Genomic DNA, 25,144 nt, shown 5'->3' on the forward strand with positions numbered 1-25,144 from the left:
CTAACTTTGAAAATTTTGCTTAAAAACCTAGCATTGCTGCTTAGGAATTTTACTAAAAATTTTGTAAATATTATTACTGGTTAAAAATGATTTTAGAAAATTAAATCATTTGATAATATTATTTACAATGAAGTCCCGCTCCTTAGTCTTGTTTGTTCTACTCATGAGTCATTGCATGTAATAAGACTCCTGCGTCGTAGGTGGATGGGTGCTGCAGTGCGGGACGTGTGCTACACGCGACGCCCACGCGCTTCAGTCGCATCACGCACTGCCGCAGCTGGAGTACCGGCAACGGCTCTCCCGATGCCTTCTGCTTCTCCGTTGACCGACCTGGTGAGCAAACGACAGGGACATCACTACGATAATTGCCTTTTAGGGGGGCATGAGTGACTGGCAAGTATATATAATATATTATTTGGTCTTTTGGACAAGTTAAAATTTGAATTTCTTTCATACTGCCTTTCTTACTATTCTTTGATGACCTTTCTTACTAGTTCTTAGGAGCGACACAAGTTTGTACTCATTATTTAGCTCATACCTACATTTGAAATTTATTTTGTAGAAGACATTTACAAAATTATATCGATGAAATGAGTTGGTTTTGTAGTGCTGCATTACTTCTCACCGTCCTGTTGCTGTGTGCAGGCATCCTGATAGCCGGCGTGAGTTTGTTCGCGGGCGCTGGCACCTACGACTACGAGCTCGAGCTCATGGACGAGACCGGCTCCTCGGACCCTGAGTGTGGCGCCCTCGCTGCCATCGACGGTCAGAGATAATTGTTAACAATCTTTGTATCCAATCATGATAAACTAAACACCATCGACGGTCAGAGAAAATTTTGTAACCTCAAAGGATAAACTAAACGTCGACGGTCAAATGCGACTTGTTTAAAATCTTTGTATCTTTTCAGGATACACTGAATGAGATATTCGTTACCTACATTCAAGCAATCTATGTTGATGCTATTGTTCCAACTCCATTTTATCTGACTAGAGATCTCTAATGTTGTGGCTAAGAATAGTTTGTCTTCTTGAGGGGATTAGTTGTAGGTGTTTTTGGTGGCTTGTCATGGTGAACGAAGTTATCTAAGGTGGATACGCTGGATAGCTGAAGACTCTAAATTATATTCAGATTTTCAGCATCTTAATAAGTATTGACGCAAACCAACGATATGATCAAAGGCAAAATAAAAATTTTTATTATTCATGATTGGTTTTCTTATACGCCGTAAATCGTGATCATATATCGTAAAATAATTCGCAAAGACTGACTTAATTATTTGATTTCGTATAATGCTAATAGGATTCAGTTACTTATGTCCAGTTTTTAGTCTATTCTAGTGCCGTATAGTTTGTACAAGAAATGTTTGGCAGTTACTAACTTCCTCTAAGAGGCGATTACTGCAAGCGTTTCGGTAAGCTGATATCTATTTGAGACAAAGTTTTGGTCTATACAAAATGAATTGGTTGTATATTAATTACGTGAGTTTTTGTTGATAATTATTCTGTGGTGCAGGAGGCGGGAACTGCGAGCGCTGGGGCACGCTCGAGGCTGTGCGTGGGAGCTACGGCTCTGACGACATCGTCAACGATCTCATCCCCATCAAATTCGACAAGCCTGTGCTCATCAAGGTAGCAAAATGAACCTCATATTACTAGTTCGTTTTATTTAGATGTTACTCTTTTCTCTGATTATAGTAGAAAAACTGCTAAATATGCAGTCATTTCTTGATTTTACATTAAATTCTCCAGATCTAAGACGCTCTGATAGCTTTTCTTTTTGTTGCTGACAAACATTGCAATTGGCTGTTGTACGCGTTGCTGCCGTTTTTCATGCACTGGTTCTTCGTTTTTCGCCAGTTGCTCTGTCCTTGTTTGCCTCCTTTGGGATCAGCTATTTGTTTGGGGAAAAATAATTTTGTGTTATTTCTTCTTGCTGGCTGATTATATAATACTGCTTCTCGTGCAAGGTTGCTGCCAAACTTGGTATTCGCATTTTATTATTTGTTGTTATGGATGAACCAGCCTTGATTTTTTTGTCACTGCCAAATTATAGAAATACTTTATGGGTTGCCTGGTATCTTTAAACTGTGCTGGGATCGTTAATATACTATCACCACTTTACTAGGAATATTCCTTCCAAGAAAATCGTATTCGTTTGATATGATCATGTGATTAAGATGTTCATTAATTAATTTATTTTTTTTGTCCTATAAACGAATATTAGTATTGACGAAAAATTTGTATTAGCGTTATTAACGAAGTCGCAAGCACACTTGTTGGTGCGAGATTCAAATGACAAAGAGCGTGATTCATATTACAGGAGAACGTGAAGTACGCTCTACGCTTGGTGAACCGAGGCGCCCGCACCACGAACGGCGACGGCGGTCACATAAATCTTAAGGGGCCCGACGGGACGGTCTTCAACTTCTCTGCCTGCAGCCTCTCCGTGAACGGCACCAGCCACATACGCGGCCAGATGCCGCAGATACTTTATTATAGGTCAGGAGAAAAAAACCTTTTTATTTATTATAGGTCAGGAGAATAAGAATTTTAAAGCATGTCATAGCGGTGATTTTTTTTGAGTTTTTTAATAATTTCTTTTATTCCTGGGATTTTTCATTGCAATATTATTGTTAGATTTAGAGACCTTCGTAACTAGTTGAAGGGGATACCTTGGCATATTCTAGATTTTATAAGAAGAAAAATGTAGATGGAAATGAGATTATACTACCAGTATCGGGTGGGGAGCAGTCAGTCGTTATAGAATCTTCTCCGGATTGCAATATGTTGATGAATGCTTGATAACTCTAAAGTTAATTACCTAACAGTATTTTTACAATCGTTCATTGTTGTTGTAAAGTAATGACTTGAATAACCACTTAACAACACGAACACAAGTGCAACACTATGGAGGTGCTGTGAAATACTGCAAAATTAACTCATCAGATATTTACCATTCACTTAGAAAATAGCTCTAAAGATATTTACCTCACAATATTATTATAATCACTGGGTGTTGTTTTAAAGTAATAACATTAATAAGCACATACCAGCACGAGCCCCGAGTGCAACACGACGGAGGTGACGCGTGCAGTGGGGGCGCAGCAGGCGAGGGCGGCAGTGCTGTCTGTGGTGGGGAGCGTCGTGCGGGCCGCTGCTGAGCTTTGTATCATGGGGCTCGGTGTGGGGGATGACATCGCCATCAGAGTACTCGCCTCTTCCCCCATCATCACCATCCTGCTCCCCCTCCTGCTCTCCCATGTCGCCCCCGTGGCTCTCTCCGACCCCAGAGTCAGTGTCACATGCAGCGATTCTCGTATTTATGTCTTAGCATTTATTTTAACGTTTAATGTTTAATTATAATAATAATAATTAGATGCGCTGTTGGTTAAGTGCATTTTTCGAAGCATGGTGTGTACGAAATTCAAGAAATTTATTTGTACTTATTCATTAAAAGATGGGAGAATTTAATTTATTGCAGAAGGTATAATTTTTGTTTAGATTTTGTTAAATGGATGGAGGTTCATTATCGTTAGTCTTACGTCATGCTTGTCTGCTCTATAAATGAGAAAAGTTCCGCTCTTGTATGATTTCTTGTCTACCTACATTGTTGCCTCTTACTGTTGTGGAAAAAAAGGAAAGAAGTTATATGTACTATCATGTTACATTAATATCAACAAGTTTCATTAACTCTCAACACTTTACTCCCGTCATTGTCAAATAGAAACTATCAACTCATAACCTTCGTTGCTTGGAATTTCATTAGTTCTAGATTTGCTCTACTTCGTTGTTCGCTGGTAGCGCTTTCAGTGTGCAATTCAATATAAGTTATAAGGAAAGTTATAATGATAGTTGTAATGATAGTTATAATGAAAATTATAATGATAGTTGTAATGATAGTTATAATGAAAATTATAATGATAGTTGTAATGATGATAGTTATAATGATAGTGTTATAATGATAGTTATCATGAAAGTCATAATGATTGTTATCATGATATTCATCATGATAGTCATCATGAAAGTCATAATGAAAGTCATAATGATAGTTATAATGAAAGTCATAATGATAGATATAATGATAGTTATGATGATAGTCATAATGATAGTTCTAATGATAGTTACAATGACAGTTATAATGATAGTTATGTCCTAATTTTCAGAGCGCAGTGTCGGTGCTGGGACTGTGCCAGGAGCTGGTGCCTCACGTGGCGGCCCTCAACAACCTGAGCCTGGCCACGCAGCAAGCCTCGGAGCTACAGGAGACGTCGCAGGGCTGTCACAGCACCACCAGCCTCCACTACGCTACTGTTGAGAGCGAACACCCTTACAAACCTGCTACAGTTGTCTGCTACAGGTACACTGTTCTCTGCTACAGGTACACTGGTCTCTGCTACAGGTACACTGTTCTCTGCTACAGGTACACTCTTCTCTGCTACAGGTACACTCTTCTCTGCTACAGGTACACTGTTCTCTGCTACAGGTACAATGTTCTCTGTTATATGTACACTTTTCTTTGTAACAGATCTCCGTTCTGTCCGGCAACTAGTCATATTTAGTCAGTTATTAATATTTTATGATCTTAGTTGCAGGGAATATACAGCATCTGTAATCGAGCGAGCATGAGAAGAGGTTATATATCTTAACATATTTTTTATGCGGCTCTGGTTTGCTGCCGCCCGAAAATTCTCTGTCTATTTCACTTTGAGCTTTTTCAACGAGACAGGGCATTTGTCAATAAGTAAACTAGGGATCACCTGATAAAGAGCATGCAGACTTACAATTAGGAATACCAATTATTATAGGTGACACGTTTTAAAACAATCAGACATTCAAAAAATAAATGTTATCTATTCGCATGTTAGTACTGAAGTACAGAAAAGTATTGCCAAGTATGTTCGGCAGAGTGAGCTTCCCAGCGAATGTGCAGTGGATGACCATCGACTTCGACCCTCAGAGCAGCCTAGCTCAGCCAGAAGATTCTCTAGTTGTGAGTATTTATCTTGTCCACCTGCAAACTTCTTACACCAACTTATGCTGTTATTTTAATCACCCGTTGATAGTACGTATAACTCTTCGCTTCACTCATATTCATATGAATAATGATGATCTCTTGTATTGAGGATAAATCTAGTCTGCCCTAAAACTCTTTCCTTGATTCTTCTCATGCGATTTCGCACCAATAATTGTTAATGTTACTCGGTTAGCTTCCTGTGGATTTGGTATCCTCATACTAAATTATCATCATATATAATGTTGAGGGCCGGAGACACAAGACTTGCATTATTATTTACGTTATCGTACTATCTGTTTTGTGATGTTCTTTACACGACACTTTTAAGAATTATTTCAAAATGTTTGAGTTATGAGCAAATTTCGATGAGATGTTCGTTGGTTTATCTCACATATGCCACACGGCTGCCTCATATGTCGTACATAGCAACTGTCCGAGTGGTAAACGAGTAGCAGGTTGGATTCCTTCTTATGAAAATAATCATTAGAATTAATTTATTTTTGACCGTGCAGGTTCTGATACCGAGCTTGTCCAGTGGTAGCGCAGCTACAGCTTCACCTGCTACAGGCAGTGAAGGCTCAGCCACTAGCGCTAAGAAGCCTGGCAAAGACGGGGCCGCTGCGGCACCTAAAATAGTTTCCGCGGGCAGTATCGCTAAAAAGGCGCCTGTTTTGAGTGGTGCTGTGGGTGGAGCTGCAGCTGCTTGTTCATCTAACCCGTCCAGCACCGAGGACGCTGAAGACGCGCCGTTCTGGCCCGTCTTGCCGCGCATCAGTTCTGTCGAGAAGTTCCCTGAACGCACCGTCATAATTCCTGGTGCGTATTATTCCTGCACATGTAAAGTACAGGGTGGGGCGGCACCGATTGAGCAGTTTTGAGGCGAAATAAAAGATTAATGGAGGTACATAAAGAAGAAAGTTTATTTTCCTCGAGGTTAACATATCATACCATTTAGAATACTTTTGTTTTGAAAATAATATCTGGAAGATGGTGGCCGTTAGCTGCAACACACTGTTGGAGTCGTTCTCGGAGGAGGGAGTAACCGTGACATTGAATTCCGATCGCTATGCTGCAATGTTGCAAAATTTCTTGCAGCCTAGGATGGAAAACATTGTTGAAAATGAAGCATTGAGAGACGTGTGGTTCCAGCAGGATGAGGCTACAGCTCACACAGCTCGAATGTCACTCAATGTTTTGAAACGCATGTTCCCAGACTCAGAGGAGAGATCTACAGTGGCCTGCGAGGTCACCTGATTTGAGCATTTGCGATTTCTTTCTTTGGGGACATCTAAAAGATAGGGTATTCCAGAAGTCGCCCTCACACCCTACCACAGCTGAGGGAACGGATTATTGCAGAGGTTATGGACATACCTTGCCATATAAGTGAACCTGATGTAGGAAACTTCCGAGAATGACTCCAACAGTGTGTTGCAGCTAACGGCCACCATCTTCCTGATATTGTTTTCAAAACAAAAGTATTCTAAATGGTATGTTATGTTAACCTCGAGGAAAATAAACTTTCTTTTTTATGTACCTCCATTTATTTCGCCTCAAAACTGCTTAATCGGTTCTCTGCCCCACTCTGTATATGAATGTCGTGTGACGTATCACTTCTTTGTCACAGTTATGTCATAGTGATTACAGAATTATTTGTGATATTGTATACACTGTAGGATGTTTCACAGTTATTATATCATATCAACTAGGAGATATGCATCTATTCTTTCATGGTAATACGAGCTGATCTCTCAATATATTTTCAAATTCTTCGTGGATGTAAATTCGTTGCGCTATTTGAAGGCAGGTTCGTACCCTGCGAAAATTACGCGGAATTCATTAAGATAATGTATTAAATCCTCTCCAACTCGCCCCCCATTTGCTATTAATTTCAATGAAGATGAACATAGTTATAAGTTTACATTTTTAATTTATTTGATTTTTGAATTAATAATTTTACAGGCATTAAATTATTTAGGTATCGATAGGGTGACCATTTTTGGAATCTCATTGTACACCCCCGCTCTTCACGTGAGTAATGTGTTTCGTAAATTGTTGAAGTGCGTTTCAAATTAAATTTTTTAGTCATATCCCTATCAGTACTGATACAAGATTACGGTATTTACGTATTAATTTAATCACAAGACCCTAATTTGTATCATAAGTGCCTGTTCTGTTCATATAAAGACTTGATGGTATTGCGTGCAGGCAACGAGTTGGTGCTCTCGATGGAGACTGCATCGGACTACCTGAAGGAGGGCGGAGGAGCTGGTGCCTGTGGGGCGGCAAACCGCTGGGGCTTTAGCGCTCGCATCGTAGGCTACGAGTGGCCTCCTGTCTGGCCTCCTACTCCATCTGAGGCCATCAGGCACCTCGAAAAAGAGCTCAGCTACCTCGGAGGCCTCTGCGCCGCCTCGCTCATCAAAAAAGATCTCAAGTTGCCACCTGTTGGTCCGTGGCCCAGAATATTACTTTCCTCTCGTAGTCTTTCATTCTCTAACTTTCATGTTTAATTTCCGTGCGAATATTATTTTAGCTTTTCTTAGCTTCTTCTTATTGATGACGGCTAAGTCTTAGGTCATTCGTATACATGTTCATAGATGAATATGATGTAGGGAACTTTCACACCCTGCATCACCACTGATTTATATAGTATTATTTCAGTATGTAATACATGTCTAATGATTATAGCTTGCAGAATTACCAGACCGCATAATAAACGAAGTAGAATTTATTTTGCAAAATTTCTTCACTCACCAGTCGTACGTACTGCCCCGAGTTCTCCATGTATCGCAAAAATCTGTTTTAATTATGATTAGGTTCTCCATGTTTATTTGTTTAATTAAAATCTGTTTTAATTAATTAATTAAAATTAATTAATTGCAATTTATTTTAATTGATCTGTTTCATTAAGAAAAATCTGTTTTTTATTTAAGAAGAATCTTTATAATTAATTTTAATCAATAGAGTTTAGCCATTCAAGTGTTTCATTTGCAGGAGGGGAAGAATTTGAAGACGACATGGAAGGAGCTGAGGAAGTGGGTCAGAGTGTCCTGCGTGCCCACCCAGCCCTCCTCTCTAAGGGCTTTGCTCTCTCACACCCACCCACCATACACCACACCCTGGATGGTGTCATTCCTTTCAGGTGGGTTATTTCTAATAACATTTGTCACACGAGCTTGCTACTAAGAAGAACAAAAGCGATCCTAGTGATAGAGATTAGGCTATTATTCATGTCGCCTATTCTGGATATCACAGAATTTTCAAAGCTTTCTGCGAGTCTCGAACATGCAACTGACTGCTACAATATTGTTTTGCTTAACCGCCCGGCCTCCTCGCCGATTTTGATCAGAATAGTCGCAGGAAGCTGGAATCGAACCCGGAACTCTGCTCCTAACTTGGTGCTCTGAACAGTAACCCCTGGGGTACAGTGGTTACTGTTCCTTTTATAGTGGAATGCACGTTATATTGTTGAATAGAATATACCCTACTAGTATTATATAGACCCATAAAGAACCCATTTGTAAAAAGATAGAGAACCCGTTCAGATGAAGAAATCAACCCGTTTTAAATCCAATACCGGCGAAATTAAGACAATATTAACCGTGTCTTTACTCTATTCCAAATATTTATGGGTTATCGTTTCAAAAATTATTTGAAAATTGAACATTTGCTCTCGCAGTGCCTCTTCATCCCGCGTAATTTTTCTCTCATTTGGTGGTTTCACTGCTTTTTTTGTAATTCTTATTTTCTCCATGATGATAAAGGTTATATTAAATTTTTTAATTATTAAAGATCAGATTATTATATATTAATGATGGTAATAGGTGAAGGTGATAGATGGAGCAACATGCAAAACGAATGAACGGTAAATATTGTAATTGTTTAGCGAGTGCTCATATTTTGGAAGCTTGTTGCTACAAGCGCTGCATTCTAAAGAATACAAAGTTAGCATTGAAGAAATTTCGAAGAAGTTATCCGTTGGAAGTCCTGCTCGTTTGCACTAAAACTGTCACCCACTGCAAGTTAGCAAAAAATCTGATGAAGTCAGAATGTCTCAAATTCGCTACATTGGTTGAAATCGTGGGGCGTTTAGACTTGAGGGCAGACTTTAGTATTGGTCAATGGTTAGTCATGCAGCCTATAACCATACATTCAAAAATTACTGCACGCACACCTCCCAGACAGCAAAAATATTTTAAATTTTTAGTTTGTATTTCCCAAAACTTCCTTACACTAAATCCGCATAACACTATCATCCATAACATCCCAAGAGGTAAAGTCACAAGAAATTGAATTATGAAACAAGAACTTTCTCAATTTACTCTTATTTTACTTTCTGTATTTACTTTAATTTTTCCTTTAATCCACTAGTCACCTCGTCTCTCTCAGCCTCGACACTTTATTTGAGGGAGTTTCAACTCCCTCACTCCAACCTGCGATCTTTGCAGTCTACTCCTCCCATGTTCTCTCTCAAATCCCCCCCCCCCGTTCTTTAACGCTCACCCCCTCATTTAGACATTAATCATAACTCGTTTTTCTTTATTATGAACCTCACATTGCACCCCACATCAGGCGCTTGACACATAATTTTCTTGACACCCTCATCACAAATACATAGAAAATTTGCCCTTCATCTCCCAATTCCCCCCAGTATTTACCGCCATTCCCACCCAGTGCCCCCGCCCCCACACCCAACAGAAATCTGCTACCGTCATACACACACACACCTATACATTCATACTTTAGCATTGCCTTATTAACAGAAGTTAACTGCACTGTAAGTTATCCTAATAGAAGTGGCGAACGCAAAGGATAGTTCTAAATGATAATTCTACCTCAATGCAGCACGATATTGTCACCTTTTTAGCGCATTTTCTCATTTCTTGAAGAAATGCACTATTGTGCTCACCATGCCCGTCTGTCCGTCCGTCTGTCCGTCTGTCAGTTCGTCCGTCTGTCTGTCCGTCCGTGATTCCACGTTTTCGTCGACGAGAAAATGCGCTCTCTGTCACTCACTGCAGTGAGTACTGAGTTATATTTTTTTCGTAATACTGCTATGTAGTAAAAATGAATTTCAATTGAAATGATAAAGAAAAGAATATTATATTAATATTATTATTATTATTAATATTATTATAATATACTAATATTATTATATTAAAATATTAACACGTACAATATTTTATTTTGAAGGAGGGAAAATGGACATAGAAATTTAGAATTACCAATACAGAAGTGTTTGGCGCACAATAAGTGGAGAAGCCTTTTCTGCAACCTCACTTGCAAGATACAAAAAAATGCATTTTTCTTATTTTATATGATGCCGCTCATTATTTATCTGGATAATTCGTCTATGATTACAATCTCTAACGGCTTGTAATTCCTGTAATGTAATGGTTGAATGTTATCTACTTGCTTCGCTATAGGTTGTCTTGCTGCAATAAATTTAAACCATCGCTATCTTTGAGGCAGTTCACTCATCAGCCTTTTTAGCAATTCCTTTTCCTTGCACGTCCATTTTCATTAAATTTGTTTCGCTTCAGAACATTTTTTTCAGAATATTTTTCATAATTCTGCCATACGTACTCCCTACTTTTTTATTTTAAAAATTACTCTGTCTTCCAATACTGGAGCCTCTTCTAAGACGGGTGCTAGTTTGGCGTTCGCTACATTCATAACGTTTGGTATGCCGGCCATCATTGATTTGTTTGCAGTTCCATCTAATTTATCTTGTCGAGCAAGTCCCACTTGCGTATGGGCCGTCTTTTGGTTCTTGATCGCTTGTTGGTAGACTGAATTTGCGTGCTTTTGATAAAGTTTTAAAGTTCCTTGGCCTATTAGATCAGTGTCGTGCTCCACGATAGCCTCGTTTCTGTAACACCTCATATAAGGCAGCTCTTCGCTGTCGACGCGCTCCAGCGTACGTGCCTTCTCGAACAACACTTGGATCTCTGCCTCTCTGTACGCTTGCTGGTTGGGTATTACGCGCGACCATGTCAGCTCCCCTTCTGGAAAAATGAAACATTAAATTGATTTTTCGACACATATTTCGAATCAAATTTAACAACAGGAGTTACGTCATGTTGAAATTAAGAGCAAAGATTTTGAATTTTATTTACGACCTTCAACGGATCATTTATTACGATATAAAGAGACTGTCTATACTTCACTGCGATAGTGAAGTGATAGGATAGGGCGCTAAGCGCTCGCTCTTCCTCCGCTTGACACTAGAATGTAGAAATGTGGCATCTTAATCATTCCCTTCACGAATACCAAAAATTAGCGAATTCTTGCCTCTTAAAGTACGCGTACTGACAACCTCTTGGAAATGTATACGAATTATTATTATTCTATTATATTATTATAATAGTATAATATATATAATATTAATATAATTATATTATTATAATATAATGTGATTAATAATTATTATAATTGTAACTCTAATAATAAAACTTATTGAACCGTCTATGATAGCCACCCGCTTCCTTTGCAGTTAAGGAGTCAGTGAACTTCGACGTCTTTCTTCTTCGACGTCTTCGTATTTTTACACTTCTCTTTAACTTCACTTCTTGTTTGTTTGTTTGTCTGCTACAAATCTTATAATCGATATTTAACCCACTTCTACCTTCCCATCGATTAGAAATTTTGTACACTTGCGTTAAGTTGGAGACAATGCATGAATCAATTTACAGAATATATAATTTTAAAAATTAAAAATTTTTGTTAATTAAAAAATTGAAAAAGTAATTTTGTCTTCCACAAATCTTATAATCGATATTCAACACACTTTTACCTGACAAATTGATCTAAAATTTTCCACACTTGCGTAAAGTCGAAGGCAATGCATGAATCAATTGACAGAATAAATAAATAAAATTACAAAATTAATTTTTGTAATATTTGATAATAAAATTAGAAATTCATTGAATATGTGTAACATCGGAAATACTGGATTCTTAAGAAGTGTTGTCTTTAAAAAGTAATTTTTAAGCGCATATTATTACGAGTTGAATTTCACGTCTATAGCCTGCCAACTTGCCAAGCCAGGTTTCACGCTTATATAATGGTTAAAAATTATCATTAATTATTAGGATGAAGGTTCAAATTACCCGGAAACTGCGGTTGAATAGTAGAAGAGTGCGTGGCAGCGAGATGCTTCTTCTTGAGCCTCCTCCACGTGACGATGACGTAGCAGGCGAGCACGATCATTATAGCTCCGAAGGTTGCTAGGAACACCGTCGTCGTGGTGTCCGCTACCACGCAGTTCCTGCTGTAGTACTGCCATACCTAACCCCAAGATATGAGTTACTCATAAGTGATAAGTTAAAACTTACTCTCACTGACATCTTCCAGGGAAATGACGTTGAAACAACGTTTATCGCGAGCTTGATTCGTTAAAACTATGTTATAGCAACGATAGTTTAAAGTCAAATGCCTGATGGGAGATGAGATGCACATTTCCTCGAGCTTCAACTGTAGAACTAGTCGTGGCTTAGATTTTAAATGATGTAATTACTACTATTAAGATTCAGGAACTGTCTTACTCGAACCGAAGCTTGAAAGGTGAAGCATTGTTGGGTGGAGAAAGTAAAATGAGCCCCCGACAGTTTGAAATGAGCCATTCAAATCAATTCGGAAAACTCTGAGTTTAGTTGATATGAAACATCAAAATATTGATAGAAACGAGCTGGCGCTCCAGGAAATGGAGGTATTAACAAGTCATAGTACCGGAATATATTGTTGCTCTGGGTTGCCCTGCTGTCTGCACAAGCTCTTCTGCACCCACGGCTTCAGTAGGTGATCTTTCCTGTCTGACTGAAAACGATAATGTAGTCAATTAGGATTGGCCAGTCTAGTTTAAATGTTCAATATTCACTCTGTAGAAGGGGTCTTCAAAATCTCATTAGGAAATAAGACAAGTACATATTATATTTTATTAATTTCACAAGAGCGTTAGTCCTGTTTCATGAAGTTACCTGTTGAGAGTAATTTCTTACCGACTCATTGTAATATTTAACATCGAATTTTTCACCGTACCTGATCGACATTGGCCGCTGCCACGATGGCGCGCAAGATGCTGTTGGAGATGTTGCAGTTGCAGGACTCCTCGAAGACGTTGCTCCTGACGACGACGATGTCAGAAGTGAGGTCGTCTGGCAGCTGCAGAGAACCTTCTTCTGTTATGTTGAAGCGGTTCTGAACGATCTGCAGTAGCGTTGACTGCGCTGGAAAACATTATTTTCCCCTTACTGAACGCAAGGCTACGTCGACGCAAAATATTCAGCGGAGTAGTAGTGAATGATCGTTGCAGTCATTCTAGAATGATAGATTTTCTTGCCGAAAATAGGGACGGTGCAAAGCAGCTTGCATAACATTTAAATTAATCGTTTATTTTGTGTCCGTTTAGCTAGGTATACCTTAGCTCCTGGAGGGTTTGAAAATGGTGTACTATTTATATACTCTATACAGAAATTCGGTTACATCATAGAATTGTAGCCATCGGATTGATACAAGGTAACAAACCAAATATGAGTAACTTTCCTAAATTTGTTGCGATTAATTTTTACGTACATTGGGTATTGATGGCCATGAAAGCTTGCCGCTTTGCGAAGTCGACGATATTGTAGGAGAAGCTGATCCTAGCGCCAGCGGAGAGAGCGAGGGCACCGCTGGGCAGGTTGGTGAAGTGGTTGCCATCTACCACGATGTCCTCCCGAGCTGTCAGGCGCCATGGTGCCTCCAGCATCACTGGGAAGCTGTTGTTGCTCACCTTGATGTTCGAGTCCACTTCCGCCGTCACGAACTGTGCCAACGACTCTGCTCAGCGAATTAACGTGCATTCCTCTTTCAATAATAGTTCATATGCCCTGTTTCATTTTAATGTCAGATGAGAAATCTAAATTTTGTATCCAAAGCCAACTGAAATCTGTATGTAGTTTTGACCTATCATCATCTCAATTTCCGCAAGAGAGTGCTCATTTTTATGTCAATGCTTTACTCACCAGTAAAATTGTTGTACCTTAGAAGCAAGTTTCTAGGCAGACTGAATGCATTGTTGACTATGAAGGCATCGCGTTGAACCGCATTGAAGATATTCCGTTGAATGCTGATGACTCCTTCAACGGTGTTGTTGAGGAATCCAGTTTGCAGCTGGCCTATAGTATTACCCTCCATCATTAAGTCGTGAATTCTGATGTTGCCAAAGACTTCACTAGAGGCGATGCCGACATGCGAGTTATTCATCTGGAAGTTAACTTTAGGCGTATTGGCCCTCGGGGCACCTGTGATGTCGCTAGATGAGTTGTCGCTGCTGAACATCTGCTGTGGCAGAGTACGTGTGGTCACGTCCGTCATGATGAGCGTGAAACGCTTCTGATGATCCTGGTCAAGCTGGAGTGCACTGGGCTCTAAAGTCAGCTCTGTTATGTTAGCCAGTCGAAGGGCGTGGATGCTAGAGTTCCGGAAAGTACCGCTCCTTATGGTCACGTTGCGGCAGTTTCTTATGGCCGCGCGTTTTTGCAGCCCTCCGCTCTCTATGTTCTTCAGCTCTAGTACCAGCCTCTGTACGTCCTGTGGCATGCAATTTTTGCAGGTAAATATGCTATCTCTATATTTCTTTTGTTTGACATATAATGGCTTCTGAATTTGGTCATGTAATCTGTTATAACTGTTAGCTATTAGTTCTTCTATTTCGGCTGATCAGTTTCTGCCAACGTAAAAATTTAGGGTCTTCTATGGATATGTGTTAACCTAATCTCTAAGGCCAAATTTACCAGTTGAAGCCGGAAAAAATAATCATCAGTGTCATTTAAGCAAATAAATGGCATAATTTTTTCATAACGGAGTAAACCATTAAACAGGCACTCCCGACGTTTTAAAATAAGATATACATAGTGGCACATACGTACTGGCACCGACGTCGTGTCGCCAAAATAACGCGAAAAGTATATGGGGGGGATTATATTTTTACGATAAACCTATGATTTCACACCGAGTAAACTTTAAATAATTAGTGCTACTGTTCAGCATCACCCACTTCGGATATCTACAATCAATTCTCTTCTTATAATCATACCTGGTCTAGACAGTCGCAGTCGAAGACATCTGCTATGCAGCGGCACTGTGGTGGCACTTCATTACAGCCACCGCCAGCTGCTAGAGGGAAGTTGATTTGGCACAGCACTGTCTGGTGCCCTAGCAACATCAACAAAACTATCGACAGGATTCCCACGACTGCCATTTTTGAACACACAAATCGTGTAGTCCTCATTTAATTTACTTTGTGCTGATAATTGCGGATAGCAAGTCATGCAGCATATATTTATTCATAACTCTAGATTAAATATTTCACATTAAATTTTTTTACTCAGAAAGTATGCTTCTCTGGAATTTCAGCGTTAAATTCAACCGATCCACTCGCTTTTACCAAATGTTTATTGCGTGTTTAAGAGCCACGTCTCGTACTCAATTCCTAGCAGCACTACGCGCGACACTCGAGCGGCGTTCCACTGTCTGGCTGCAGGATGTCAGGGAGATAGTGAGTAAGTAATCGGGAAACCCTTCAAGGCGTTACTCTTGCGTCGAATTTCATTACTGGTGATATACGAGCTCATCTAACCTTGAAGTCATCCGTCAGAATTTTTCTTGAACATTGACACTTATTTCTTTATAGCTTGTATTCATTGGATTGTTCATAAAATTTGCTACGATTTCTTCAAAGAAGAGTCAAAGTTTCTATTACTTTTGTTGTGGGTTTGAAAAATGATACGGTTTGTCTCTGTTATGAAGTTGTCACAAACTTTTATGAAGTTGAAGCTCATTTGTTTCTTCAACACTGCAGTTTCCTAACGTTTAATCAATCATATAACTGCCATTGTATTTTATCTGTATAAACCCTCCTTAAAATTGGTCTTTAAGCTATTGTGGGATGTTAAAGATAATAATGATGATTTATATTTTTGACATTTTACTCCCCAGTGTACGCATGATCAATATCTACCCTTATTATAATGTAAATTAATAATACCAGTATAATTCTGTATTATCAGCTACTTTATTTGAATACTTATTCTATGTTCGGGAATAGATGCCTATCGAACGTATGATACTAATGCTAACACACTGTTCAAGTTGTGTGCATTGTACAATTTTTCATTCATAATATTGACGAATGCGTCAGAAATATAAAGAAATTTCCGCTAGAGGAGCCTTCCTTTTAATGCGACTGCCAGCTATTTACATTATGATACATTTTTACTAGTCTAGTAAGATATATTTACAGAATATTGCCCACTGTTGAGCGATGCCTGCTGTAAAATAGCTTCTACAGGCTCGCTATTTGATTATTGATTCATTAACACCAGACAGTCATTTCAATCGCTTATATTACTGGAATCACAGCTAAGAGTCATTCCTCCATGCAGTCTTTTCGCTTCTATTGTAACAATATTTCTCGGTCTATTTAAGAGAAACGAAATATTTCGAGGCTGTCGGAAACTCTACAGCCTCGTTCCATTAGACTTGTTTGCTTTTGGTGCACCAATTTTTAGAATATTCTCTAGTGTCTAGTTGAACGGGCACGACTGGCGCGTAAGATTGCGCCGCTGCATTTCCAGCATGTACTCTTGACACGAATTGCGTGTCGATGATGCTATGGGTTGTGACTCTTCGTAGGTGACGTGCACTTCTGTTTCCTGGTACGTTTTCAATTCAGGCACTGCCATTATCCATGATGGCTTGCCCTGTGAATCATAATACACGTACTTGCTATCTAAGGGCGTCGGTGCTGCATGGGTGTTTATTGTTGAAAAGCTACGCGATGAAGTTTCCCCGAGGTAGCTGATTTCTTCTTGTGCCTTCTTCGCTTTCTTGGCGCATATTACGGCAACCGTAACGCTGGTCAAAATGATCGCAATCACCACGGTTGAGGCGATAATCAGTAGCACTGGCATTGGGGAGCATTCGTTTTTCAAAAAGCTGCCGATCTTGACATACCAATGGCTTCCTTCGAAAGGTAAGCACAACGAATCTGCAAGAACGGCTTCGTTTAAGACCCGACTATACGAATCGTTAGGGTTTATATCCAGCATGCGTTCGAAGTGGATGGAGATATTACATTCACAAATGATGTGGAATCTGTTGTTAAGCACTTTCCTCTCGTGCTGCGGGTACAGATCGCTGATCACGAGGGCGTTAGCGTCACCCGAATGTACGGTATTATTGAGAAATACAATGTTTGACGAGCGTGAATCTTTCATTGGCTTGATCTTGAGGAAAGCACTACCACGAATTTTTTTGACCGTGTTGTACTCGAAAAGAACTTGTCCTCCAGCTTCAATTGCCCATGCATACGAGTCCAGCTCTTGGATCACATTTCTGGAGAACACGACACTCTTTGAGGCATGGAGACAAACAGCGTTGGCAGGCAGGTGCGGGAGATTACAATGTTGTATGATCAAGTCTTCGTACACGTCCACGTCGATACTTTTCGGGGACATGGAATTTATCTGTGGAGATCAGAACATTAGCAAGCGTCAAATTTATATCGTGAGCTGCTAGTTTTACACAAGTTTAGTTTCAATTTATAGAATTTGTGAGTAAACGATAAGTATTTCCACACTGTTAGAGAAAACGGTGAAAGAACTGTCCCACTGGCGTTCTAGTGGCCGGTCGCCACGTGAAAATAAACTGTTTCGCCGTTTTTATCAGTTGTATACGGATTTCTAGTGTTAGGGTACGCACACAGTGAAAGCAGGTTGCCAGCGTGCTGGTTACCTGCTCAGGCTGGCGCCTGAAACCATAGAATACAGAAGCCTATTCGTACAGGTTTTCACTGTGAACACTTAAATTATTATCCTACGTTCATTCTTGTGGCAGGTTGGAGCAGGTTGCCCGCGCGGGCAAACCTCCTTCCACTGTGTGCGTACCCTTAAATTAGAATACAAACGGCGACACGGTTTTTCTTTTCACGTGCCGACCGGCCACTGAAACGCCGGTAATACCGTTATACCGGTCGTTTTTCTAACAATGCAATATTACTCTATATTCAATGAAATAAACCCTGTCCAGCGAAATAACTAAGAAAGAAACCCTTGACTGAAATCATTTTAGTGTTACATAGACTGCATAGAAGTTTGAGCAAGTCTCGTGTGCTCGTGATTTGAAATTTTATTTTCAATCGAAATGTTAGTGGTAAGTTGTTATCTTACCGAAACGTCGGTGAAGTTAAAGAACAGTAACCGCGCTCGGTTAAACGCACGACTCTCCATTTCTCCGATAGATCCCCTGCTCAGGACAATTTTAGTTCATTAAGCAATTTTATTAACAAATGTTGAATATTACAAAGATTTGCATCTTTAAAATATGTTTGAATCATAAGAAGAATTACCTCATATCTTAAATTATAGCAATCTCTGCTGCAAAATGGTTGGTCTCTGGGAATAAAATTTGTTTTATTTAGATTTATTCTGGTTCGAAGGATAAATCTATGTAAACCAGATTTATTCCCAGGGACGAAATTATTATTCCCAGAGATATATTCTCATGTAACTCCTTGAACCATATATGTCACTCATTTCATTCTCTGGGAATAAGTCTGGTTTATTTACATTTATTCTGGTTCGAAGAATAAATCTCTGGGAATGTGTCCATGATATGGATTGTTCTAGGGGTTACAGGACGCTGTATCAAATTGAGCTGAAGAACTAAGTAAGGAACGAACCCAAGCATGCGGAGTGTGATGAAGCGCGTTTTTTCTAGCGCCAAATTATGTTCCTCTCGTGAGTGATCTGAATCAACTTCGAGTTGCGTGAGAGTAGATGACGGCACCACTGGGATGTTGCAGTTGACCAGACTGATGAGAACTCTCATGTTCTCTCTGAAAAGTAAATGTTTCTGATAATGCCGATATGATTACATTTCCTGATTGCAGCATGCATACTTGATTTCACTTTTCCTACTAACATTAAAGTTTGGCTTCCTCATTTGATTTGAATTCGGACACTTGCGGATTAAAGCATTTAATATTACCTCCATTAATGCAGGCTTACACGTGTATCTGCATTATGGATTCAATTAAAATGCATCGTACAAAGTAAGGATTTCCTAAGACCTTTTTTAGATCTTGAATATGGAATCGATAATCACAAGAGTTGGATTTAAAGGACAAATTTTCGAACTAACCGTGAATGGGGACTGAAATGCAGGGACTTCTCGTACAGTTCAACTCTCGCTATGTTCTCAAAGATGATGTGTTGCAGAACCGAATCTTGGTTCGAAAATGTTTCCGGCATGATTATGACCGTGTCGAAGTCCTTCACTTCGATGGTGACAGCACTTGGAGGAATGAGATGTCTAGTGAGGTTCAAGTTCGTTATCGTCTGCAAAAACGGAAATGGTTAAAATCACAGCAGTGCTACGTGCTCAGGGATATGCAGTCTTGTGTGAATGTTACACCTATACACCTATGATGGCTTGGTTCTGTCTAATGAACTAGTCTATTGCATGGTGAACATGCCGCGTTGTTACCGGTATCTCAACGCTGGTGAGACGAGCTCGTCGCCTACTTTATCTAACCATGGTAAGAAAGAATGAGTTGAACTAATACGATGACTAAAAGTTGAAAAGGAAAATGAAACGCAAATACTGGTTCTAATAACTATTGAGATCTCATACAGTAAAAGTGACAGGAAAATGACAGAATAAAGGAAAATGTGTAAAAATGATTACCTGAAGCTGAACTAAAGATGACACCCAGTAAAAATGCACACGGACCAATGAGTAAAGTGCACATTACTAAAATGCTTCCAATATTGAGTTAGATATGAGGTTATAGGGAGCTTTCAAGCAACTCACTCAAGAGGTTAGGGAGCGTGGAACAGCAATTAATTCAGCTCCACACTTTAGAATAGGTTTCGACACAAATTTAGATAATCGGTTAATGATCTAGCCCTGACCTGAAAAAGAATGAGAATGATTACTGTAAAATTAATAAAATAGTTGTACACTTCAAAAGAGAAACATACACAGTAACACAAATAAATAAGAGGGGCAAGAGGGTATGCTGCAAGGTAGCCTAAAGTCCTAAACCACCCCCGCCAACAGCGAGGCGTGTGAACCAAATCCACATATGAAGGACTGGAGATGATTAATCGTGCGCTGGCCTTTTCCGTGTGACAATGCTCCCAAGGTTTGAAGCAAAGCATTGGCTTGAGTTCTTTCGCACGCTTAAATCCACAGTTGAAATTTGTTAGCACTAACTAAGCTATTCATCGGTGGTGGAGTAGAATTTTTTTACATGAAACCAGCATCAATTATCAGGAACCGAACTCACCCGAAAAGTGTTTCCTCGTTTACAGGAGACGTGGGCCCTATTTTTGTTGCATAGGCAGTATTCACACAAGTCGTGGTCGTTGATGCTTTTGTCTGTCCGGTTATTGCTCATGTCGTTATCTGCACATCATTCAAATACTTGAATCATTCTCCTCGAGGGGCATCTGCTAACAAGTATTAAATTATAATTATCAACCTATAAGTCATCAGGTTGAAATTATGAAATTGCAGTCCGGTTGTCAAACTATTCCTTCTTATTCAACGTGTTCTTTATTACAACATAGAATTCGAGCATTCTGGTGCATGAAACCTTCGTTTTCCAATGTGTTCTTTCAAGTTTGAAATTTTAACTTATCTAAAACTGATTTGACAAAACTGATACACAGAATAAGACGTTTTAACGTAATTTTCAGTACGCCTCGACAAGCACCGCGAAATAACAGTTTAAAACCAGTATCACTCTTCATCTCGACTGCCAAATCATCCTGTGATTGATTTACTTCGATACCGATGAAACCTACGACTTGAATTATAACGACAATGTTATTAGGATATTGATAATACTAATATAATAATGTCCCTTAAATGCTCTTTTAATATTCTGTGTAGATAATTATTATTATTATTAATTATGATATTATTTTATTTTATGAGTGTTCTTTTACGATGGAAAATAATTCGAGTTGACTCACCTGCCGTGGCCCAAGCATGTGAATCTGGTGCGTCGTGTTTGTGCATATCACGTGGTTGCAAAGGTACAATGTTTGTACCTAAGTCAGGTGACACTTTGTCCATGTGATCGTGATCATGGTCATGATCGTGACCGTCGTTATCAGTATTTGCCGATGTCCCACTGATAGCCTCAATTCCAAAACCACGGTCTGGAGATGATGAGCCGTCATCCACTTTGGCATCCGTGTTATTTGAGCTACCATTGATTTCAGGAAGGGCTTTCTCAACAACTGGATTACCTTCAGGCAGATCTGCAATCCGATTAGGGTTGGGCGTAGAGAGACCTGGATGAACAGGAGCTGGTGGTTGATCTATGACAACCCTCGGCCGTTCGTGGGTCGCTGTATTTCTGTTGGCATTTCTCCAGCTCTCCGAATTGTAAATACCGTTGAAGTGAGGCCGTATAGCGGTAGGAAGACTAGACTCTCGACTCGGTGGTGGCATACGAATTGGGGGCTTAGGATGTCCTAGTCCCCTTTCGTGGTTTATGGGAGAAACTTGTGCTGTCCTTATTCCGGACACTAGATTTTCAGTACCCGATTCTTGAGCATTGAGTACCAAGATCATCAATAACACGATTATTGTAATTGCAGACTCCATTTTCGCAAGGAGTTATTGGAAACCTTGATAAATATTTCACTTGTGTGTTTTATAAGTGTTGCACAGCAAGTTTTCTTTGACCCGCCAAGTTTTGAAGAAAGCGTTGATTCCCCAAGTATGTTTAGCGTACACACTTGCCATCTGTCCACTAAAGACTAGCCGCTCAAGCCTATGCGAAGCGCCAGTTATCTGCTCTCCAGGATATGATGTCATGCAAATCTTGCGACACTACTTCGTGATGATACTAGCCAGCACTCCTTCAGCATAAACCTCCATCTTCTGCCTTCTATATTTCGAGTCAGCAGATGTGAGGCTCGCACATGTTCCAAGAGTTTAGTGCTTCCGGTGCAAATATTTAAAAAGAACCTATTTATTAGCATTTCGCATCCTCGAATCTTGAAATTGAATCAACACTTTAAGGAATTTTCGCGGACTCTAGCATCCTAATGGCAACGAGCACTCAGAGAAGTGTACGAAATGCAACGATATATATTTAATCAGTTAATTTGCGCGATTTCTATTTATGAGCCGTATGGGATACATTTCTCCTTACCAAATTCACAGTTTTATTTTCGGCAATCATCTACTGTTGAGGTCGTGGTGTTTGTGGGTTTTACAGCGCCCCTTATTCTGACCCAAGACATCCTGGGCATGCACTTTCTACCATCCTACGGGTGTGCTGCTTTCTTATCCTTGGCTAGTCACTGCTTCAGGATGTGCGTTGTTTATGACTAATCTCTCGTTACTGACCCGTTATTTTGACGTTCACTGACGTTTTTAGCGCATTTTCTCATTTATGGAAAAAATGCACTATTGTGCTCGCCATGTCCGTCCGTCCGTCCGTCTGTCCGTGACCTCAAGTTTTCGTCGACGGGAAAGTGCGCTCTCTGTCACTCACTGCAGTGAGTACTGAGTTATATTTTTTTAGAATTTTAAGTTTTATTCTTGGTGTTGCGTTTCATTTCATATCGTGCTACATTTTTTGTCCTGCAGCACCTCGGATACTGGGACCAGTCCCAAAACACTGAGCGCTGAAATCTCTACCTTTATTTTTGTAATAATGATCTAGCTCTTTATAGTTAGCTGACTGAAACATCATTTCCAAGTACATGTACGTCTTGCGAACGATTTATCAATGTACGCTATCTATTTATGGCAGAGAGATTAGAAGTAAGATTTATCTTCCTTACTCGATTTTTTTTACCGAGGCAATAATTAGAATATACGGATAATTAGAAATTATTTTGTTCGTTGATGGTTATTTGGCCCAATTTTTGAGTGCAAATTTGCTGGTTGCGTTCTCCTTTTGTGTGATTGCAAAATAAAGATGTTTTCGTACTGAAATTCCTAGAACTTCGGAGAACATCCAACTCTAGAAACTGTATTGAAGCAGAAGGAATATCGAAAATATCTTATAGAATGCTTTGAAATACACTTCGAAAGTTGTTTTGGTTGTCTCTTTCACGTTACTGCACAACTGAGGCCTCACTCTTGGTCTCTTAGTCTTCAAATACGGAGAAATACAAAGGTTGAGCGAAGGAAAAAATACTTAGGTTGAGCAACATCCTGCGGCGGTGCAGTTGTGAAATGTTAGTTTGATCTTAGTTAGCGAGACGCTCATTGTTTTAGCTATTTCCTTCGGTGCAGCGACCAGAACTTATTAATTTATTGTTACTTGGTGTACCCTATACCTAGCCATCGCAACATAGGTCAACATTTCATCTCTGGATTTCCATCCTTATTCTTTTGACTGTTCAAAAAAATAATATTTGTGAAATTTTCATAAGATCTTAGAACTCTACTCAAGTGCTGACAGTGGAATCCGATATCATATTCGAATGATCTATGGAAATTGGGATTCAACATTGTCAATGTAGACTCTGTCGTCAATGTCATGTCGCACTGTTTCCCGTTGAATAAAAATTCATACCTATTAAATTTTGTTGTGGTGTTCGATCAGATTATTCAAGGAAAAATCAATGGTTAATATTCGCTTGAAAAAAAAAATAATAAGAAAGGCTGTTAAAGTAAATACATTAAATGTCACTGAGTCCTTGAGCTCTTATGACGAGATTCACATCGTCGGTGACGTGATAGGCTAATTTTGTGACGTCACGTCACGCGTTTTATCCTATCCATCCCCACACGCTTCCGATTTTATAGCCGGATGCTAAGCGAGGTACGCGTTCCTTGAAAGCCAGTTGGCTGCTTCACACAAAGGATTTTAGGGTGTGAAGGATTTTTAGGATTTTTAGCTTCATTAATTCTCATATTGTATGGTACTTTATGCTTAATATTGATCGTTTCATCAAACATATTCATCCTTCATATTTTTCTGCACTGTGAAACTTGAAATTGTAGTTCAATTTTTTGTACCCTTAAATTATTGCAAGAAAAATAATTATATGTGTCTTGCGAATTGATTTTTAAATTTTCACTGGGATTGGTCTTTCCTATCAATAACTTGTCATTTGTCCGATTTGTGCATTGTGGTGGATTTCTTTCTTGCTTGTAATTCTACTATTTATAGTTGATCAATCGTTGTCTACTAATTTTCGATTCGTTACTACTAGTCGTAAAATGCATTTGCAGTTTAGGCGAAGCTTCGTTCTAAATCTTTAAGCCCCTCATATTCAGTTGTCAGCAGCATGCTCGGTTTTTTTGGCCACCGGAAGCCTCAATGGTGATGGTCGGCTCGGGAACTCCATGCTCTCCTTCGACGACATTTTATCTCTGGCTTTGTGCCCAGGATATGCTGCTTCAATTTTTTTGCCTCATTCCGTACTTCTACGTACGACAAATATATAATTAGTCGATTTTCAGGCCTTTTAAATCTATATCGGATCTTGCGCAGTTAGAAATTCTGCATTCGGATGTTCTACAATCGATGTGACGTTGCCTTTATTTTTCTCTTCAGTTGCCACTCGAACGAGCGTCTGTTCTTGCGAGACCTTGTCTCGTGCAGCGTAGGCACGAGTGGGGGCAGACTTGCTCGTTGGCTGCAGCCTGACTCGTACGTGGACGTGAGGCAGGCAGAAGTTATCTACTCCAGGGACGATCTGAGGGCAGGGTGGCCTGCCATCGTCACCATCATAACCAAGGATCAGTATTCTGAAGTCGTCTTCGCACCTTCTCTCAAGGTGGCTTTAATCATTGACACTTCAACTGAAATGGCTCACGGCATATTTGGCTTTACATAGATCTGTATTTATGTGACCAAATTTGTATTTTTTCTGCTGTGTAAACTAGAGACCAATAGAAGATGTATGCTGATGTTTTTTCCCATCCTTTCATTGTTCATCATGCTTGGGTATACTTTGTCACTGTAATCGGCCTTTTGTTACTTCCACTTCAGATTTTTCTCTAGCCCTGTTACCTGATTGTTGTCACTGAGTTATTTTATGATTGACTATCACTTATTTGATTGTTGTCACTGAGTGACTGTTGCCTGACTGTTGTGTGG

General features: G+C 39.6%; 3 protein-coding genes across 3 annotated transcripts in view; 1 reads left to right on the forward strand and 2 right to left on the reverse strand.

The window, feature by feature from the left end:
- LOC108676629 (E3 ubiquitin-protein ligase MYCBP2) overlaps window positions 1–25,144 on the forward strand; it is a 75,652-nt gene that overhangs the window by 29,154 nt on the left and 21,354 nt on the right. Inside the window, exons 36-46 of the mRNA XM_047883149.1 lie at window positions 201–333; window positions 646–765; window positions 1,516–1,631; window positions 2,323–2,501; window positions 3,056–3,293; window positions 4,166–4,359; window positions 4,908–4,992; window positions 5,529–5,832; window positions 7,222–7,464; window positions 8,011–8,158; window positions 24,599–24,821. Coding sequence (XP_047739105.1) covers window positions 201–333; window positions 646–765; window positions 1,516–1,631; window positions 2,323–2,501; window positions 3,056–3,293; window positions 4,166–4,359; window positions 4,908–4,992; window positions 5,529–5,832; window positions 7,222–7,464; window positions 8,011–8,158; window positions 24,599–24,821 — 1,983 coding nt within the window. The remainder of the gene's footprint in view (window positions 1–200; window positions 334–645; window positions 766–1,515; window positions 1,632–2,322; window positions 2,502–3,055; window positions 3,294–4,165; window positions 4,360–4,907; window positions 4,993–5,528; window positions 5,833–7,221; window positions 7,465–8,010; window positions 8,159–24,598; window positions 24,822–25,144) is intronic.
- LOC108676636 lies at window positions 10,580–15,491 on the reverse strand. The gene is made up of 7 exons (XM_018164752.2): window positions 15,095–15,491; window positions 14,022–14,589; window positions 13,591–13,836; window positions 13,057–13,244; window positions 12,748–12,834; window positions 12,129–12,306; window positions 10,580–11,024 (listed from the first exon to the last, which is right to left on the reverse strand). The coding sequence occupies exons 1-7, from the start codon at window positions 15,287–15,289 to the stop codon at window positions 10,606–10,608; spliced, it is 1,881 nt and encodes a 626-aa protein (XP_018020241.1). The 5' UTR covers window positions 15,290–15,491; the 3' UTR covers window positions 10,580–10,605.
- LOC108676634 lies at window positions 15,963–21,819 on the reverse strand. Its single transcript, XM_018164750.2, has 6 exons — window positions 21,042–21,819; window positions 20,351–20,469; window positions 19,201–19,397; window positions 18,740–18,895; window positions 18,228–18,303; window positions 15,963–17,525 (listed from the first exon to the last, which is right to left on the reverse strand). Exons 1-6 carry the CDS (start codon window positions 21,679–21,681, stop codon window positions 16,584–16,586), a joined length of 2,130 nt encoding a protein of 709 aa, XP_018020239.1. The 5' UTR covers window positions 21,682–21,819; the 3' UTR covers window positions 15,963–16,583.

This window comes from Hyalella azteca, unplaced genomic scaffold, assembly GCF_000764305.2.
Source record: "Hyalella azteca isolate HAZT.00-mixed unplaced genomic scaffold, Hazt_2.0.2 contig12151, whole genome shotgun sequence".
Taxonomy (NCBI): domain Eukaryota; kingdom Metazoa; phylum Arthropoda; class Malacostraca; order Amphipoda; family Hyalellidae; genus Hyalella; species Hyalella azteca.